The sequence below is a fragment of the Vigna unguiculata genome, chromosome 10, assembly GCF_037176805.1.
Source record: "Vigna unguiculata cultivar grain cowpea cultivar isolate G323 ecotype 2 chromosome 10, ASM3717680v1, whole genome shotgun sequence".
Lineage (NCBI taxonomy): Eukaryota > Viridiplantae > Streptophyta > Magnoliopsida > Fabales > Fabaceae > Vigna > Vigna unguiculata.
This window is the reverse complement of record NC_140801.1, coordinates 28,169,891-28,189,364: the sequence shown is the minus strand read 5'-3', so window position 1 is coordinate 28,189,364 and position 19,474 is coordinate 28,169,891. Positions and strand designations below refer to the sequence as shown.

The 19,474-nt window shown below is 39.9% G+C and overlaps 1 protein-coding gene across 1 annotated transcript; it reads right to left on the bottom strand.

Annotated features, from left to right (window-relative positions):
* Positions 1-792: 792 nt before the first annotated feature.
* LOC146882361 (uncharacterized) lies at positions 793-3,567 on the bottom strand. The gene has a single exon (XM_085667366.1). It carries the CDS (start codon positions 3,565-3,567, stop codon positions 793-795), a length of 2,775 nt encoding a protein of 924 aa, XP_085523492.1.
* Between the last annotated feature and the right edge of the window lie 15,907 nt (positions 3,568-19,474).

Sequence of the window (19,474 nt, the reverse complement as noted above, 5' to 3'; positions counted from 1 at the left end):
CTCGTAGAGGATGTTGAATTCGGACAATTCGACGGCCCACGAAGATAGCCGGCCTGCCAAATCTGGTTTTTGTAGGATTTTTTGCACAGGGTGGTCCGTTCTGACGATGACGGTGTGGGACTGAAAATATGGTCGCAAGCGTCGTGCTGCAGTTATCAACGCGAGGGCTATTTTTTCAATCATCTGGTATCGCGTTTCTGGGTCTTGGAGGATTCGGCTGGTGAAGTATATGGGTTGTTGTGTGTTGTCTTTCTCTTGGACGAGGGCGGAGCTGAGTGCGTCCGCAGATGCTGCTATGTACATGACGAGGGGAAGGCTGAGGTCTGGTTTAGTGAGAATTGGGGGGGTGGTTAGCAGCTGTTTCAAGGTGTTGAAGTTTTGTTCGCAGGTTTCGTCCCAAACGAACCTGGCTGATTTCTTTAGGAGCTTGATCATTGGTTTGGTTTTGTCAGCCAACTTGGGGAGGAAACGAGAGATAGCGGTCAACCTGCCCACCAGGCGTTGCACTTCCTTGACGTTTGCGGGGCTTCTCATGTCGATTATGGCTTGGCATTTTTCGGGGTTGGCCTCGATCCCGCGTTGCGTGAGCATGAAACCGAGGAACTTGCCGCTGTCGACCCCAAAGGTACATTTCTCGGGGTTGAGTCTGATGTTATATGCTCGCAAGGCTTTGAAGACCTCTGCCAAATCTGCTGAGTGCTGCTTGGGGTTGGGGGACTTTACGATGATATCATCTACGTAGACTTCCACTGTTCGGCCGAGGAGGGGCTAGAAAACTCTATCCATGAGGCGCTAGTATGTTGCGCCTGCGTTCTTGAGGCCAAAGGGCATGACCTTATAGAAAAGGTTGGCTGCCTCGGTGATGAAGGCGATTTTAAGCTTGTCCTCATCGGCCATCGGTATCTGATTGTAGCCGGAATAGGCATCCAGGAAACTAAGTACCGCGTGCCCTGCAGCTCCATCGACTAGTCTGTCGATGCTAGGAAGCGGGTAGGCATCTCTTGGGCATGCTTTGTTTAAGTCCGTGTAGTCGATGCACATGCGCCACTTGCCACTGGGTTTCTTTACTAGCACTACGTTTGCTAGCCAGGTTGTGTAATGGGCTTCATCGACGAATCCGGCCTGCTTGAGTTTATTGGCTTCCTCGATTGCCGCTTGTCTTCTGCTTTCTCCGAGTTTCCTCTTCTTCTGTGAAACAGGTTTGGCGTTGGGGAAGACGGACAACTTGTGGGATGCCACCCTGGGGTGTACACCAGGGAGATCTGCAGCGGACCACGCGAAAAGATCGGCGCTTTGTGTAAGGATGCTCTCGATGTGGTGTTCTTCTCCCTTGGGAAGGGTGGTGCCAATTTGGAGGAATCGATTTGGCTGCGGGAGAGGGAAGTGTCTTATGTCCCCAACGGGCGCGACCCTGGCTTCAGAGTTTACTCTTGGGTCGAGGTCGTCGCCTGCTAAAGCTGCCTTATTCTGGGATTGCTCGATATTGTGGGTTGTCAAGGGTGGGTGGGGAAGTTTTAGGCTTGCGACATAGCATTCCCTGGCGGCGCGCTGGTCGCCGTGTACCGTGATTATGTCACCTTGCGGGGATGGGAATTTCATGGCGAGATGCGGGGTGGATACGATGGCTCCCAAGGCGTTGATAGATGGTCTTCCTAAAAGTATGTTGTAAGATGTGTGTGCTTCCACAACTAGGTAGCGAATGGGTATGGTTTTCGTTTGCCTTCCTTCTCCAAATGTTGTGTGGAGGTCGATATATCCCTTGGTTGGGACCCTTTCGCCTGAGAAACCGTATATTGGTTCATTATGGGGAGTGAGGTCGGCTAAGGGTATCTGCAGTTTTTTGAAAGTTTTCCAATATAGGATATCCACGGAGCTTCCTTGGTCGATGAGCACTTTCTTGACCGCGAAGCTTTCTACTTCTATGGTTATGACCATGGGGTCGTCTTGGTTGGGGTCGGTGCCTTGAAAATCTGAGTCTGAAAAGGTGATGGGTGGCATTCTTCTTATCATTCTGCCGGATACAGCGTGTACCGATTGGACTGCTCTTAGATGCCTCTTCCTGGACGAGGATGACCTCCCTCCTCCGGCGAATCCACCAGATATGGTGTTGATTGTTCCGCGTAAGGGTGGTCTATCGTCGGTTCGCCTGGGTTGTTGTTGGACTGGCGTTCTCTGTTCTGTTTGTTGGGTTCTTGCGGGTTGTCTTCTTGGCTCTCTACGCTCAGTTCGTCGGTCTGCTCGTCGCTCAACTCGCCTGTTGTCATTTCTCTCATATCGAGGTCTGTGAGAGCTTTCCCCGGTTTCTCTTATGTAATGTTTGAGATGTCCGGCTCGCACGAGTTCTTCTATCTTGTCTCGCAGGGTATCACATTCGTCAGTTGTATGGCCGTTGTTACGATGGTAATGGCAGTATTTGCTTAGGTCCGCGTTAGGTGGATTTTGGTACTTTCTGGGTGGGGGGATGAGTTCAGCTTGCAGGACTTCGTCTAGTATGCGAGATCGGGGTGCATTCAAGGGGGCGTAGTTAGAGAACTTGGCAGGTCTTCGCTCCGTAGGACGGTTTCGTTCGCGCGGGGGGGGCTCTTTGACAGGCTTTCTGATGTCTGCTTGGACCAGGGGGGTCTGAGCATTGTTCTGGTACCGTCTCATGTCTTCGACTCTGATAAACATGGCCGCTCTTTTTCTAAGTTCCTGCATGCTTAAGGGGGGGCGCATTGCTAATTCATCAGCGAAAGGTCCTGGACGAAGAGAGGTCATCATGTACATCAGTATGAGGTTGGGGGTGAGGTCCTTGATTTTCATGGCTATGGCGCCGAATCTGTCAATAAAAACTCGGAGAGGTTCCCCCTCCTCTTGTCTGAGATTGAGGAGGGCAATTGTGGTGAGGTCATGACGACGACTTGTGTCGAACTGGGTGGTGAAGGTGGTGGTAAGTGTGGTGAAGGAGTCAATGGTGTAGGGAGGAAGGCTCATGAACCATTCTAACGCTGATCCTCTGAGGGCTACTGAAAACGATTTACACAGGACGGCATCGTCCGTTGAATATAACCCCACTTGGTTGGTGTAAATAGACACAAACTCGTCTGGGTCCGTTGTGCCATCGTACGTCACGGTGGGTGCTTTCCATTTATGGGGTAGGGGAGTTTCTGTGATCCCATCTACGAAGGGGTGGCGGCGGTTCCTCTTCGACGCGAAGGAGCTATAGTTGCCTCCTGTCGTTGGCCCGGTGGGTCTGTATTCGCTTTCGTCTTCAGTTGGATGGATGTCAACTCTTGAGTGGGGAGGGGCGGTGACTCTCGAGTTTGGGGGGGCATCTGCCCTTGACCGAGGTTGGTAGGGTTCTCCAGCTGCTTGGTCTGTTTCTATCTTTTGTCTAAGGCGAGAATTTTCCTCTCTCAATGCCTCCATTTCATCTGCATTTCTTTTCTTGTACTCCGCGAATTCTTGTTGCATCCTGGCTTGGGCCTCCAGAATGCGGGAAATCTCCGATGCCGGTCCGGGGTCCCCAGCTTCAACAGTTGGGACCACGGGGGGGACGTCCGCTGTCCTGCTTCTTGTGGAAACCATCTTGTCTTCTCGGGTTGTTGTCCTGGATCTGTGAAATACTCTTCGGCCCCACGGTGGGCGCCAGATGTTCTTACGAGACCGAAGGTTGTAGTTCACAAATCACTTGGGGGCTTCGGATGGCTGATGTCGGTCCTTCTTCTATCGCTTCTGGGTAATCCCGGGGTGGAGCAGGTGACCTGCAAAAGACACTCCGATGCCTAAGTCAGCACTGGTGATGTCAGGGTATCTGAATAATTAAATGCGTAATCAATGCATAGAACAATGTGCTATTTATACTATTTTACCTATGGGTCCTACTTGGGATGGGCTTTCTGGCCCAATCATCCCTTTTTTGGCTATTCTTGGATCCAGTGCTTCTTGGGGAAATTACCAGAGGATCCTTTGGGGGTTTCCGGTATCCGGTATTCGGCTATGAGGATTTATGGGGTTGACTGGCTGCGTTGCGAATCTGGACTACTTGGTGGAGAGATATCTGAAACGTGGGGTATGGTGGTTGCCGAGGACCGTGCTCTGGGGAGGGTGTTTAGTCAATGCAGGCAGGCTGGCATGACTTAGGTTGAGTAACTGGTCACAAGGCTTGGAGTAGGCAGCACCAGGTTTGGAGTAAGCGGCCATCAGGCTTTGCTGGGGGCCGTGTACTTGGGCTGGGGCGAGGCTTAGAATAAGCGGCACCAGGTTTGGAGTAAGCGGCCATCAGGCTTTGCTGAGGGCCGTGTACTTGGGCTGGGGCAAGGCTTAGAGTAAGCGGCGTCAGGTTTGGAGTAAGCGGCCATCAGGCTTTGCTGGGGGCCGTATACTTGGGCTGGGGCGAGGCTTAGAGTAAGCGGCGTCAGGTTTGGAGTAAGCGGCCATCAGGCTTTGCTGGGGGCCGTATACTTGGGCTGGGGCGAGGCTTAGAGTAAGTGGCACCAGGTTTGGAGTAAGCGGCCATCAGGCTTTGCTGGGGGCCGTGTACTTGGGCTGGGGCAAGGCTTAGAGTAAGCGGCGCCAGGTTTGGAGTAAGCGGCCATCAGGCTTTGCTGGGGGCCGTATACTTGGGATGGGACAGGTGGCCTTCGATTAAACACCTTGTCTCTCTACTTCCCTTTTCATCATCTTTATCTTTACTTCCTTTTCTTTTTCTTGAATTTCCCTTCCTTCTACAGTTTATATTACTTCTTTTTCTATTTTCTCCTTCAGCCTATGTTGATCCTTACTGGCTTGTCCTGGTGTCATAAATTTCAACTTCATTTCATGTCCCTCATGCCTCAAATAAAGGGAACCTTTATCAAGATTGAGCGTTTTAAAATGAAGCCATTGCCATCTCAAAAGAAGATGACAAGAGTTCGTGGGAGCAATATCACATAATACTTCTTTCACACATTGTCCTGTACTGAATTTGATGCTTTCTTGATTCGAATGAAAGCTTGTTGGTAACTTGAGTTTCTCCACCAATCTTTGGTTTACAACAGTGTTGTCGCTTTCGTAAACGAATGCAACTGAACATGGGTGGCCTTCGATGAAACACCTTGTTTCTCTACTTCCTTTTCCATCATCTTTATCTTTACTTCCTTTTCTTTTTCTTCAATTTCCCTTCCTTCTAGAGTTTATATTTCTTCTTTTTCTATTCTTTCTTTTTCTATTTTCTCCTTCAGCCTATATTGATCCTTACTTGCTTGTCTTGGTGTCATAAATTTCAACTTCATTTCATGTCCCTCATGCTTAAAATAAAGGGAACGGTCATCAAGATTGAGCATTTTAAAATGAAGCCATGCCCATCTAAAAAGAAGATGACAAGAGTTCGTGGGAGCACTATCACATAATACTTCTTTCACACGTTGTCCTGTACTGAATTTGATCCTTGCTTCATTCGAATGAAAGCTTGTTGGTAACTTGAGTTTCTCCACCAATCTTTGGCTTACAACAGTGTTGTCGCTTTCGTAAACGAATGCAACTAAACATGGGTGGCCTTCGATTAAACACCTTGTTTCTCTACAACCCTCTTCATCATCTTTATCTTTACTTACTTTTCTTTTTCTTCAATCTCCCTTCCTTCAACAGTTTATATTTCTTCTTTTTCTATTCTTTCTTTTTCTATTTTCTCCTTCAGCCTATGTTCATACTTACTGGCTTGTCTTGGTGTCATAAATTTCAACTTCATTTCATGTCCCTCATCCCTCAAATAAAGGGAACGGTCATCAAGACTGAGCGTTTTAAAATGAAGTCATGCCCATCTCAAAATAATATGACAAGAGTTCGTGGGAGCAATATCACATAATACTTCTTTCACACATTGTCCTGTACTGAATTTGATGCTTGCTTGATTCGAATGAAAGCTTGTTGGTAACTTGAGTTTCTCCACCAATCTTTGGCTTACAACAGTGTTGTCGCTTTCGTAAACGAATGCAACTAAATATGGGTCGCCTTTGATTAAACACCTTGTTTCTCTACTACCTTTTCCATCATCTTTATCTTTTCTTCCATTTCTTTTTCTTCAATTTCCCTTCCTTCTGTAGTTTATTTTTCTTCTTGTTCTATTCTTTCTTTTTCTATTTTCTCCTTCAGCCTATGTTGATCCTTACTGGCTTGTCTTGGTGTCAGAAATTTCAACATTATTTTATGTCCCTCATGCCTCAAATAAAGGGAACGGTCATCAAGACTGAGCGTTTTAAAATGAAGTCATGCCCATCTCAAAATAATATGACAAGAGTTCGTGGGAGCAATATCACATAATACTTCTTTCACACTTTGTCCTGTACTGAATTTGATCCTTGCTTCATTCAAATGAAAGCTTGTTGGTAACTTGAGTTTCTCCACGAATCTTTGGCTTACAACAGTGTTGTCGCTTTCGAAAACGAATGCAACTAAAAATGGGTGGCCTTCGATTAAACACCTTGTTTCTCTACAACCATTTTCATCATCTTTATCTTTACTTCCTCTTCTTTTTCTTCAATCTCCCTTCCTTCAACAGTTTATATTTCTTCTTTTTCTATTCTTTGTTTTTCTATTTTCTCCTTCAGCCTATGTTCATACTTACTGGCTTGTCTTGGTGTCATAAATTTCAACTTCATTTCATGTCCCTCATGCCTCAAATAGAGGGAACCTTTATCAAGATTGAGCGTTTTAAAATGAAGTCATGCCCATCTGTAAAGAAGATGACAATGGTTCGTGGGAGCAATATCACATAATACTTCTTTCACACATTGTCCTGTACTGAATTTAATCCTTGCTTGATTCGAATGAAAGCTTGTTGGTAACCTTAGTTTTTCCACCAATCTTTGGCTTACAACAGTGTTGTCGCTTTCGTAAACGAATGCAACTAAACATGGGTGGCCTTCGATTAAACACCTTGTCTCTCTACTTCCCTTTTCATCATCTTTATCTTTACTTCCTTTTCTTTTTCTTGAATTTCCCTTCCTTCTACAGTTTATAATTCTTCTTTTTCTATTCCTTCTTTTTCTATTTTCTCCTTCAGCCTATGTTGATCCTTACTGGCTTGTCTTGGGGTCATAAATTTCAACTTCATTTCATGTCCCTCATGCCTCAAATAAAGGGAACCTTTATCAAGATTGAGCGTTTTAAAATGAAGCCATTGCAATCTCAAAAGAAGATGACAAGAGTTTGTTGGAGCAGTATCAGATAATACTTCTTTCACACATTGTCCTGTACTGAATTTGATCCTTGCTTCATTCGAATGAAAGCTTGTTGGTAACTTGAGTTTCTCCACCAATCTTTGGCTTACAACAGTGTTGTCGCTTTCGTAAACGAATGCAACTAAATATGGGTCGCCTTTTATTAAACACCTTGTTTCTCTACTACCTTTTCCATCATCTTTATCTTTTCTTCCTTTTCTTTTTCTTCAATTTCCATTCCTTCCACAGTTTATATTTCTTCTTTTTCTATTCTTTCTTTGTCTATTTTCTCCTTCAGCCTAAGTTGATCCGTACTGGCTTGTCTTGGTGTCATAATTTTCAACTTCATTTCATGTCCCTCATGCCTCAAATAAAGGTAACAGTCATCAAGATTGAGCGTTTTAAAATGAAGCCATGCCCATCTCAAAAGAAGATGATAGGAGTTCATGGGAGCAATATCACATAATACTTCTTTCACACATTGTCCTGTACTGAATTTGATCCTTGCTTTATTCGAATGAAAGCTTGTTGGTAACTGGAGTTTCTCCACCAATCTTTGGCTTAAAACAGTGTTGTCGCTTTCGTAAACGAGTGCAACTAAACATGGGTGGCCTTTGATTAAACACCTTGTTTCTCTACTACCTTTTCCATCATCTTTATCTTTTCTTCCTTTTCTTTTTCTTCAATTTCCATTCCTTCCACAGTTTATATTTCTTCTTTTTCTATTCTTTCTTTTTCTATTTTCTCCTTCAACCTATGTTGATCCTTACTGGCTTGTCTTGGTGTCATCATTTTAACATCATTTCATGTCCCTCATGCCTCAAATAAAGGGAACGTTTATCAAGATTGAGCGTTTTAAAATGAAGCCATGCCCATCTCAAAACCAGATGACAAGAGTTTGTGGGAGTAATATCACATAATACTTCTTTCACACATTGTCCTGTACTGAATTTGATCCTTGCTTGATACGGATGAAAGCTTATTGGTAACTGGAGTTTCTCCACCAATCTTTGGCTTACAACATTCTTGTCGCTTTCGTAAACGAATGCAACTGAACATGCGTGGCCTTCGATTAAACACCTTGTTTCTCTACTTCCTTTTCCTTCATCTTTATCTTTACTTCCTTTTCTTTTTCTTCAATTTCCCTTCCTTCTACAGTTTATATTTCTTCTTTTTCTATTCTTTCTTTTTCTATTTTCTCCTTCATCCTATGTTGATCCCTACTGGCTTGTCTTGGTGTCATAAATTTCAAGTTCATTTCATGTCCCTCATTCCTCGAATAAAGGGAACGGTCATCAAGATTGAGCGTTTTAAAATGAAGCCATGCCCATCTAAAAAGAAGATGACAGGAGTTCGTGGGAGCACTATCACATAATACTTCTTTCACACGTTGTCCAGTACGGAATTTGATCCTTGTTTGATTCGAATGAAAGCTTGTTGGTAACTTGAGTTTCTCCACCAATCTTTAGCTTACAACAGTGTTGTCGCTTTCGTAAACGAATGCAACTGAACATGGGTGGCCTTCGATTAAACACCTTGTTTCTCTACTTCCTTTTCGATCATCTTTATCTTTACTTCCTTTTCTTTTTCTTCAATTTCCCTTCCTTCTACAGTTTATATTTCTTCTTTTTCTATTCTTTCTTTTTCTATTTTCTCCTTCAGCCTATGTTGATCCTTACTGGCTTGTCTTGGTGTCATAAATTTCAGCTTCATTTCATGTCCCTCATGCCTCAAATAAAAGGAACCTTTATCAAGATTTAGCGTTTTAAAATGAAGCCATGCCAACCTCAAAAGAAGATGACAAGAATTTGTTGGAGCAGTATCAGATAATACTTCTTTCACACATTGTCCTGTACTAAATTTGATCCTTGCTTCATTCGAATGAAAGCTTGTTGGTAACTTGAGTTTCTCCACCAATCTTTGGCTTGCAACAGTGTTGTCGCTTTCGTAAACGAATGCAACTAAACATGGGTGGCCTTTGATTAAACACCTTGTTTCTCTACTACCTTTTCCATCATCTTTATCTTTTCTTCCATTTCTTTTTCTTCAATTTCCATTCCTTCCACAGTTTATATTTCTTCTTTTTCTATTCTTTCTTTTTCTATTTTCTCCTTCAGCCTATGTTGATCCTTACTGGCTTGTCTTGGTGTCATAATTTTCAACTTCTTTTCATGTCCCTCATGCCTCAAATAAAGGGAATGTTTATCAAGATTGAACGTTTTAAAATGAAGCCATGCCCATCTCAAAAGAAGATGATAAGAGTTCATGGGAGCAATATCACATAACACTTCTTTCACAGAATCTCCCGTACTGAATTTGATCCGTGCTTGATTCGAGTGAAAGCTTGTTGGTAACTTGAGTTTCTCCACCAATCTTTGCCTTACAACAGTGCTGTCGCTTTCGTAAAAGAATGCAACTAAACATGGGTGGCCTTTGATTAAACACCTTGTTTCTCTACTACCTTTTCCATCATCTTTATCTTTTCTTCCTTTTCTTTTTCTTCAATTTCCATTCCTTCCACAATTTATATTTCTTCCTTTTCTATACTTTCTTTTTCTATTTTCTCCTTCAGCCTATGTTGATCCTTACTAGCTTGTCTTGGTGTCATAATTGTCAACTTCATTTCACGTCCCTCATGCCTCAAATAAAGCGAAAGTTTATCGAGATTGAGTGTTTTAAAATGAAGCCATGCCCATCTAGAAAGAAGATGACAAGAGTTCGTGGGAGCAATATCACATAATACTTCTTTCACAAATTGTCCTGTACTGAATTTGATCCTTCCTTGATTCGAATGAAAGCTCGTTGGTAACTTGAGTTTGTCCACCAATCTTTGCCTTACAACATTATTGAGCTTTCGTAAAGGAATGCAACTGAACATGGCTGGCCTTTGATTAAACACCTTGTTTCTCTACTACCTTTTCCATCAACTTTATCTTTTCTTCCTTTTCTTTTCCTTTAATTTCCATTCCTTCCACAGTTTATATTTCTTCTTTTTCAATTTCCTCCTTCAGCCTATGTTGATCCTTACTGGCTTGTCTTGGTGTCATAAATTTCAACTTCATTTCATGTCCCTCATGCCTCAAATAAAGGGAACGGTCATCAAGACTGAGCGTTTTAAAATGAAGCCATGCCCATCTAAAGAGAAGATGACAAGAGTTCGTGGGAGCAATATCACATAATACTTCTTTCACAAATTGTCCTGTACTGAATTTGATCCTTCCTTGATTCGAATGAAAGCTTGTTGGTAACTTGAGTTTGTCCACCAATCTTTGCCTTACAACATTATTGTCGCTTTCGTAAAGGAATGCAACTAAACATGGCTGGCCTTTGATTAAACACCTTGTTTCTCTACTACCTTTTCCATCAACTTTATCTTTACTTCCTTTTCTTTTTCTTCAATTTCCCTTACTTCTACAGTTTATATTTCTTCTTTTTCTATTCTTTCTTTTTCTATTTTCTCCTTCAGCCTATGTTGATCCTTACGGCCTTGTCTTGGTGTCATAAATTTCAACTTCATTTCATATCCCTCATGCCTCAAATAAAGGGAACGGTCATCAAGATTGAGCGTTTTAAAATGAAGCCATGCCCATCTAGAAAGAAGATGACAAGAGTTCGTGGGAGCAATATCACATAATACTTCTTTCACACATAGTCCCGTACGGAATTTGATCCTTGCTTGATTTGAATGAAAGCTTGATGGTAACTGGAGTTTCTCCACCAATCTTTGGCTTACAACAGTGTTGTCGCTTTCGTAAACGAATGCAACTAAACATGGGTGCCCTTTGGTTAAACACCTTATTTCTCTACTACCTTTTCCATCATCTTTATCTTTTCTTCCTTTTCTTTTTCTGCAATTTCCATTCCTTCCACAGTTTATATTTCTTCTTTTTCTATTCTTTCTTTTTATATTTTCTCCTTCAGCCTATGTTGATCCTTACTGGCTTGTCTTGGTGTCATAATTTTCAACTTCATTTCATGTCCCTCATGCCTCAAATAAAGGGAACGTTTATCGAGATAGAGCGTTTTAAATTGAAGCCATGCCCATCTCAAAGGAAGATGAGAAGAGTTTGTGGGAGCAATATCACATAATACTTCTTCCACACATAGTCCCGTACTGAATTTGATCCTTGCTTGATTCGAATGAAAGCTTGATGGTAACTTGAGTTTCTCCACCAATCTTTGCCTTACAACAGTGCTGTCGCTTTCGTAAACGAATGCAACTAAACATGGGTGGCCTTTGATTAAACACCTTGTTTCTCTACTACCTTTTCCATCATCTTTATCTTTTCTTCCTTTTCTTTTTCTTCAATTTCCATTCCTTCCACAATTTATATTTCTTCCTTTTCTATACTTTCTTTTTCTATTTTCTCCTTCAGCCTATGTTGATCCTTACTAGCTTGTCTTGGTGTCATAATTGTCAACTTCATTTCACGTCCCTCATGCCTCAAATAAAGCGAAAGTTTATCGAGATTGAGTGTTTTAAAATGAAGCCATGCCCATCTAGAAAGAAGATGACAAGAGTTCGTGGGAGCAATATCACATAATACTTCTTTCACAAATTGTCCTGTACTGAATTTGATCCTTGCTTGATTCGAATGAAAGCTTGTTGGTAACTTGAGTTTCTCCACCAATCTTTGGCTTACAACAGTGTTGACGCTTTCGTAAACGTATGCAACTAAACATAGGTGGCCTTTGATTAAACACCTTGTTTCTCTACTACCATTTCCATCATCTTTATCCTTTCTTCCTTTTCCTTTTCTTCAATTTCCCTTCCTTCTGCAGTTTATATTTCTTCTTTTTCTATTCTTTCTTTTTCTATTTTCTCCTTCAGCCTATGTTGATCCTTACTGGCATGTCTTGGTTTCATAAATTTCAACTTCATTTCATGTCCCTCATGCCTCAAATAAAGGGAACGGTCATCAAGATTGAGCGTTTTAAAATGAAGCCATGCCCATCTAAAAAGAAGATGACAAGAGTTCGTGGGAACACTATCACATAATACTTCTTTCACACATTGTCCTGTACTGAATTTGATCCTTGCTTGATTCGAATGAAAGCTTGTTGGTAACTTGAGTTTCTCCACCAATCTTTGGCTTACAACAGTGTTGTCGCTTTCATAAACGAATGGAACTAAACATGGGTGGCCTTTGATTAAACACCTTGTTTCCCTACTACCTTTTCCATCATCTTTATCTTTACTTCCTTTTCTTTTTCTTGAATTTCCCTTCCTTCTACAGTTTATATTTCTTCTTTTTCTATTTTCTCCTTCAGCCTATGTTGATCCTTACTGGCTTGTCTTGGTGTCATAAATTTCAACTTCATTTCATGACCATCATGCATCAAATAAAAGGAATGATCATCAAGATTGATCGTTTTAAAATGACACAATGCCTATCTCAAAACAAGATGACAAGAGTTCGTGGGAGTAATATCACATAATACTTCTTTCACACACTGTCCTATACCGAATATGATCCTTGCTTGATTCGGATGAAAGCTTGTTGGTAACTGGAGTTTCTCCACCAATCTTTGGCTTACAATAGTGTTGTCACTTTTGTAAACGAATGCAACTAAACATGGGTGGCCTTCGATTAAACACCTTGTTTCTCTACTACCTTTTCCATCATCTTTATCTTTACTTCCTTTTCTTTTTATTCAATTTCCCTTCCTTCTACAGTTTATATTTCTTCTTTTTCTATTCTTTCTTTTTCTATTTTCTCCTTCAACCTATGTTGATCCTTACTGGCATGTCTTGGTTTCATAAATTTCAACATCATTTCATGTCCCTCATGCCTCAAATAAAGGGAACGGTCATCAAGATTGAGCGTTTTAAAATGAAGCCATGCCCATCTAAAAAGAAGATGACAAGAGTTCGTGGGAGCACTATCACATAGTACTTCTTTCACACATTGTCCTGTACTGAATTTGATCCTTGCTTGATTCGAATGAAAGCTTGTTGGTAACTTGAGTTTCTCCACCAATCTTTGGCTTACAACAGTGTTGTCGCTTTCGTAAACGAATGCAACTGAACATGGGTGGCCTTTGATTAAACACCTTTTTTCTCTACTACCTTTTCCATCATCTTTATCTTTTCTTCCTTTTCTTTTTCTGCAATTTCCATTCCTTCCACAGTTTATATTTCTTCCTTTTCTATTCTTTCTTTTTATATTTTCTGCTTCAGCCTATGTTGATCCTTACTGGCTTGTCTTGGTTTCATAAATTTCAACTTCATTTCATGTCCCTCATGCCTCAAATAAAGGGAACGGTCATCAAGATTGATCGTTTTAAAATGACGCCATGCCTATCTCAAAACAAGATGACAAGAGTTCGTGGGAGTAATATCACATAATACTTCTTTCACACACTGTCCTGTACCGAATATGATCCTTGCTTGATTCGGATGAAAGCTTGTTGGTAACTGGAGTTTCTCCACCAATCTTTGGCTTACAATAGTGTTGTCGCTTTTGTAAACGAATGCAAATAAACATGGGTGGCCTTCGATTAAACACCTTGTTTCTCTACTACCTTTTCCATCATCTTTATCTTTACTTCCTTTTCTTTTTATTCAATTTCCCTTCCTTCTACAGTTTATATTTCTTCTTTCTCTATTCTTTCTTTTTCTATTTTCTCCTTCAGCCTATGTTGATCCTTACTGGCTTGTCTTGGTGTCATAAATTTCAACTTCATTTCATGACCATCATGCATAAAATAAAAGGAATGATCATCAAGATTGATCGTTTTAAAATGACACAATGCCTATCTCAAAAAAAGATGACAAGAGTTCGTGGGAGTAATATCACATAATACTTCTTTCACACACTGTCTTATACCGAATATGATCCTTGCTTGATTCGGATGAAAGCTTGTTGGTAACTGGAGTTTCTCCACCAATCTTTGGCTTACAATAGTGTTGTCGCTTTTGTAAACGAATGCAACTAAACATGGGTGGCCTTCGATTAAACACCTTGTTTCTCTACTACCTTTTCCATCATCTTTATCTTTACTTCCTTTTCTTTTTATTCAATTTCCCTTCCTGCTACAGTTTATATTTCTTCTTTTTCTATTCTTTCTTTTTCTATTTTCTCCTTCAACCTATGTTGATCCTTACTGGCATGTCTTGGTTTCATAAATTTCAACTTCATTTCATGTCCCTCATGCCTCAAATAAAGGGAACGGTCATCAAGATTGAGCGTTTTAAAATGAAGCCATGCCCATCTAAAAAGAAGATGACAAGAGTTCGTGGGAGCACTATCACATAATACTTCTTTCACACATTGTCCTGTACTGAATTTGATCCTTGCTTGATTCGAATGAAAGCTTGTTGGTAACTTGAGTTTCTCCACCAATCTTTGGCTTACAACAGTGTTGTCGCTTTCGTAAACGAATGCAACTAAACATGGGTGGCCTTTGATTAAACACCTTTTTTCTCTACTACCTTTTCCATCATCTTTATCTTTTCTTCCTTTTCTTTTTCTGCAATTTCCATTCCTTCCACAGTTTATATTTCTTCCTTTTCTATTCTTTCTTTTTATATTTTCTGCTTCAGCCTATGTTGATCCTTACTGGCTTGTCTTGGTTTCATAAATTTCAACTTCATTTCATGTCCCTCATGCCTCAAATAAAGGGAACGGTCATCAAGATTGATCGTTTTAAAATGACGCCATGCCTATCTCAAAACAAGATGACAAGAGTTCGTGGGAGTAATATCATATAATACTTCTTTCACACACTGTCCTATACTGAATATGATCCTTGCTTGATTCGGATGAAAGCTTGTTGGTAACTGGACTTTCTCCACCAATCTTTGGCTTACAATAGTGTTGTCGCTTTTGTAAACGAATGCAAATAAACATGGGTGGCCTTCGATTAAACACCTTGTTTCTCTACTACCTTTTCCATCATCTTTATCTTTACTTCCTTTTCTTTTTATTCAATTTCCCTTCCTTCTACAGTTTATATTTCTTCTTTTTCTATTCTTTCTTTTTCTATTTTCTCCTTCAGCCTATGTTGATCCTTACTGGCTTGTCTTGGTGTCATAAATTTCAACTTCATTTCATGACCATCATGCATCAAATAAAAGGAATGATCATCAAGATTGATCGTTTTAAAATGACACAATGCCTATCTCAAAACAAGATGACAACAGTTCGTGGGAGTAATATCACATAATACTTCTTTCACACACTGTCCTATACCGAATATGATCCTTGCTTGATTCGGATGAAAGCTTGTTGGTAACTGGAGTTTCTCCACCAATCTTTGGCTTACAATAGTGTTGTCGCTTTTGTAAACGAATGCAACTAAACATGGGTGGCCTTCGATTAAACACCTTGTTTCTCTACTACCTTTTCCATCATCTTTATCTTTACTTCCTTTTCTTTTTATTCAATTTCCCTTCCTTCTACAGTTTATATTTCTTCTTTTTCTATTCTTTCTTTTTCTATTTTCTCCTTCAACCTATGTTGATCCTTACTGGCATGTCTTGGTTTCATAAATTTCAACTTCATTTCATGTCCCTCATTCCTCAAATAAAGGGAACGGTCATCAAGATTGAGCGTTTTAAAATGAAGCCATGCCCATCTAAAAAGAAGATGACAAGAGTTCGTGGGAGCACTATCACATAATACTTCTTTCACACATTGTCCTGTACTGAATTTGATCCTTGCTTGATTCGAATGAAAGCTTGTTGGTAACTTGAGTTTCTCCACCAATCTTTGGCTTACAACAGTGTTGTCGCTTTCGTAAACGAATGCAACTAAACATGGGTGGCCTTTGATTAAACACCTTTTTTCTCTACTACCTTTTCCATCATCTTTATCTTTTCTTCCTTTTCTTTTTCTGCAATTTCCATTCCTTCCACAGTTTATATTTCTTCCTTTTCTATCCTTTCTTTTTATATTTTCTGCTTCAGCCTATGTTGATCCTTACTGGCTTGTCTTGGTTTCATAAATTTCAACTTCATTTCATGTCCCTCATGCCTCAAATAAAGGGAACGGTCATCAAGATTGATCATTTTAAAATGACGCCATGCCTATCTCAAAACAAGATGACAAGAGTTCGTGGGAGTAATATCACATAATACTTATTTCACACACTGTCCTATACCGAATATGATCCTTGCTTGATTCGGATGAAAGCTTGTTGGTAACTGGAGTTTCTCCACCAATCTTTGGCTTACAATAGTGTTGTCGCTTTTGTAAACGAATGCAAATAAACATGGGTGGCCTTCGATTAAACACCTTGTTTCTCTACTACCTTTTCCATCATCTTTATCTTTACTTTCTTTTCTTTTTATTCAATTTCCCTTCCTTCTACAGTTTATATTTCTTCTTTTTCTATTCTTTCTTTTTCTATTTTCTCCTTCAACCTATGTTGATCCTTACTAGCATGTCTTGGTTTCATAAATTTCAACTTCATTTCATGTCCCTCATGCCTCAAATAAAGGGAACGGTCATCAAGATTGAGCGTTTTAAAATGAAGCCATGCCCATCTAAAAAGAAGATGACAAGAGTTCGTGGGACCACTATCACATAATATTTCTTTCACACATTGTCCTGTACTGAATTTAATCCTTGCTTGATTCGAATGAAAGCTTGTTGGTAACTGGAGTTTCTCCACCAATCTTTGGCTTACAATAGTGTTGTCGCTTTTGTAAACGAATGCAAATAAACATGGGTGGCCTTCGATTAAACACCTTGTTTCTCTACTACCTTTTCCATCATCTTTATCTTTACTTCCTTTTCTTTTTATTCAATTTCCCTTCCTTCTACAGTTTATATTTCTTCTTTTTCTATTCTTTCTTTTTCTATTTTCTCCTTCAACCTATGTTGATCCTTACTGGCATGTCTTGGTTTCATAAATTTCAACTTCATTTCATGTCCCTCATGCCTCAAATAAAGGGAACGGTCATCAAGATTGAGCGTTTTAAATTGAAGCCATGCCCATCTCAAAAGAAGATGAGAAGAGTTCGTGGGAGCAATATCACATAATACTTCTTCCACACATAGTCTTATACTGAATTTGATCCTTGCTTGATTCGAATGAAAGCTTGATGGTAATTGGAGTTTCTCCACCTATCTTTGGCTTAAAACAGTGTTGTCGCTTTCGTAAATGAATGCAACTAAACATGGATGGCCTTTGATTAAACACCTTGTTTCTCTACTACCTTTTCCATCATCTTTATCTTTACTTCCTTTTCTTTTTCTTTAATTTCCATTCCTTCCACAGTTTATATTTCTTCTTTTTCTATTTTTTCTTTTTCTATTTTCTCCTTCAGCCTATGTTGCTCCTTACTGGCTTGTCTTGGTTTCATAAATTTCAACTTCATTTCATGTCCCTCATGCCTCAAATAAAGGGAACGGTCATCAAGATTGAGCGTTTAAAAATGAAGCCATGCCCATCTAAAAAGAAGATGACAAGAGTTCGTGGGAGCACTATCACATAATATTTCTTTCACACATTGTCCTGTACTGAATTTAATCCTTGCTTGATTCGAATGAAAGCTTGTTGGTAACCTTAGTTTTTCCACCAATCTTTGGCTTACAACAGTGTTGTCGCTTTCGTAAACGAATGCAACTAAACATGGGTGGCCTTTGATTAAACACCTTGTTTCTCTACTACCTTTTCCATCATCTTTATCTTTACTTCCTTTTCTTTTTATTCAATTTCCCTTCCTTCTACAGTTTATATTTCTTCTTTTCCTATTCTTTCTTTTTCTATTTTCTCCTTCAACCTATGTTGATCCTTACTGGCATGTCTTGGTTTCATAAATTTCAACTTCATTTCATGTCCCTCATGCCTCAAATAAAGGGAACGGTCATCAAGATTGAGCGTTTTAAAATGAAGCCATGCCCATCTAAAAAGAAGATGACAAGAGTTCGTGGGAGCACTATCACATAATATTTCTTTCACACATTGTCCTGTACTGAATTTAATCCTTGCTTGATTCGAATGAAAGCTTGTTGGTAACCTTAGTTTCTCCACCAATCTTTGGCTTACAACAGTGTTGTCGCTTTCGTAAACGAATGCAACTAAACATGGGTGGCCTTTGATTAAACACCTTTTTTCTCTACTACCTTTTCCATCATCTTTATCTTTTCTTCCTTTTCTTTTTCTTCAATTTTCCTTCCTTCTGCATATTATATTTCTTCTTTTTCTATTCTTTCTTTTTCTATTTTTTCCTTCAGCTTATGTTGATCTTGACTGGCTTGTCTTGGTGTCATAAATTTCAACTTCATTTCATGTCCCCCATGCCTCAAATAAAGAGAACGTTTATCAAGATTGAGCGTTTTAAAATGAAGCCATGCCCATCTCAAATGAAGATGACAAGAGTTCGTGGGAGCAATATCACACAATACCTCTTTCACACATTGTCCTGTACTGAATTTGATCCTTGCTTGATTCGAGTGAAAGCTTGTTTGTAACTTGAGTTTCTCCACCAATCTTTGCCTTACAATAGTGTTGTCGCTTTCGTAAACGAATGCAACTAAACATGGGTGGCCTTTGATTAAACACCTTTTTTCTCTACTACCTTTTCCATCATCTTTATCTTTTCTTCCTTTTCTTTTTCTTCAATTTCCCTTCCTTCTACAGTTTATATTTCTTCTTTTTCTATTCTTTCTTTTTCTATTTTCTCCTTCAGCCTATGTTGATCCTTACTGGCTTGTCTTGGTGTCATAAATTTCAACTTCATTTCATGACCATCATGCATCAAATAAAAGGAATGATCATCAAGATTGATCGTTTTAAAATGACACAATGCCTATCTCAAAACAAGATGACAAGAGTTCGTGGGAGTAATATCACATAATACTTCTTTCACACACTGTCCTATACCGAATATGATCCTTGCTTGATTCGGATGAAAGCTTGTTGGTAACTGGAGTTTCTCCACCAATCTTTGGCTTAGAATAGTGTTGTCGCTTTTGTAAACGAATGCAACTAAACATGGGTGGCCTTCGATTAAACACCTTGTTTCTCTACTACCTTTTCCATCATCTTTATCTTTACTTCCTTTTCTTTTTATTCAATTTCCCTTCCTTCTACAGTTTATATTTCTTCTTTTTCTATTCTTTCTTTTTCTATTTTCTCCTTCAACCTATGTTGATCCTTACTGGCATGTCTTGGTTTCATAAATTTCAACTTCATTTCATGTCCCTCATTCCTCAAATAAAGGGAACGGTCATCAAGATTGAGCGTTTTAAAATGAAGCCATGCCCATCTAAAAAGAAGATGACAAGAGTTCGTGGGAGCACTATCACATAATACTTCTTTCACACATTGTCCTGTACTGAATT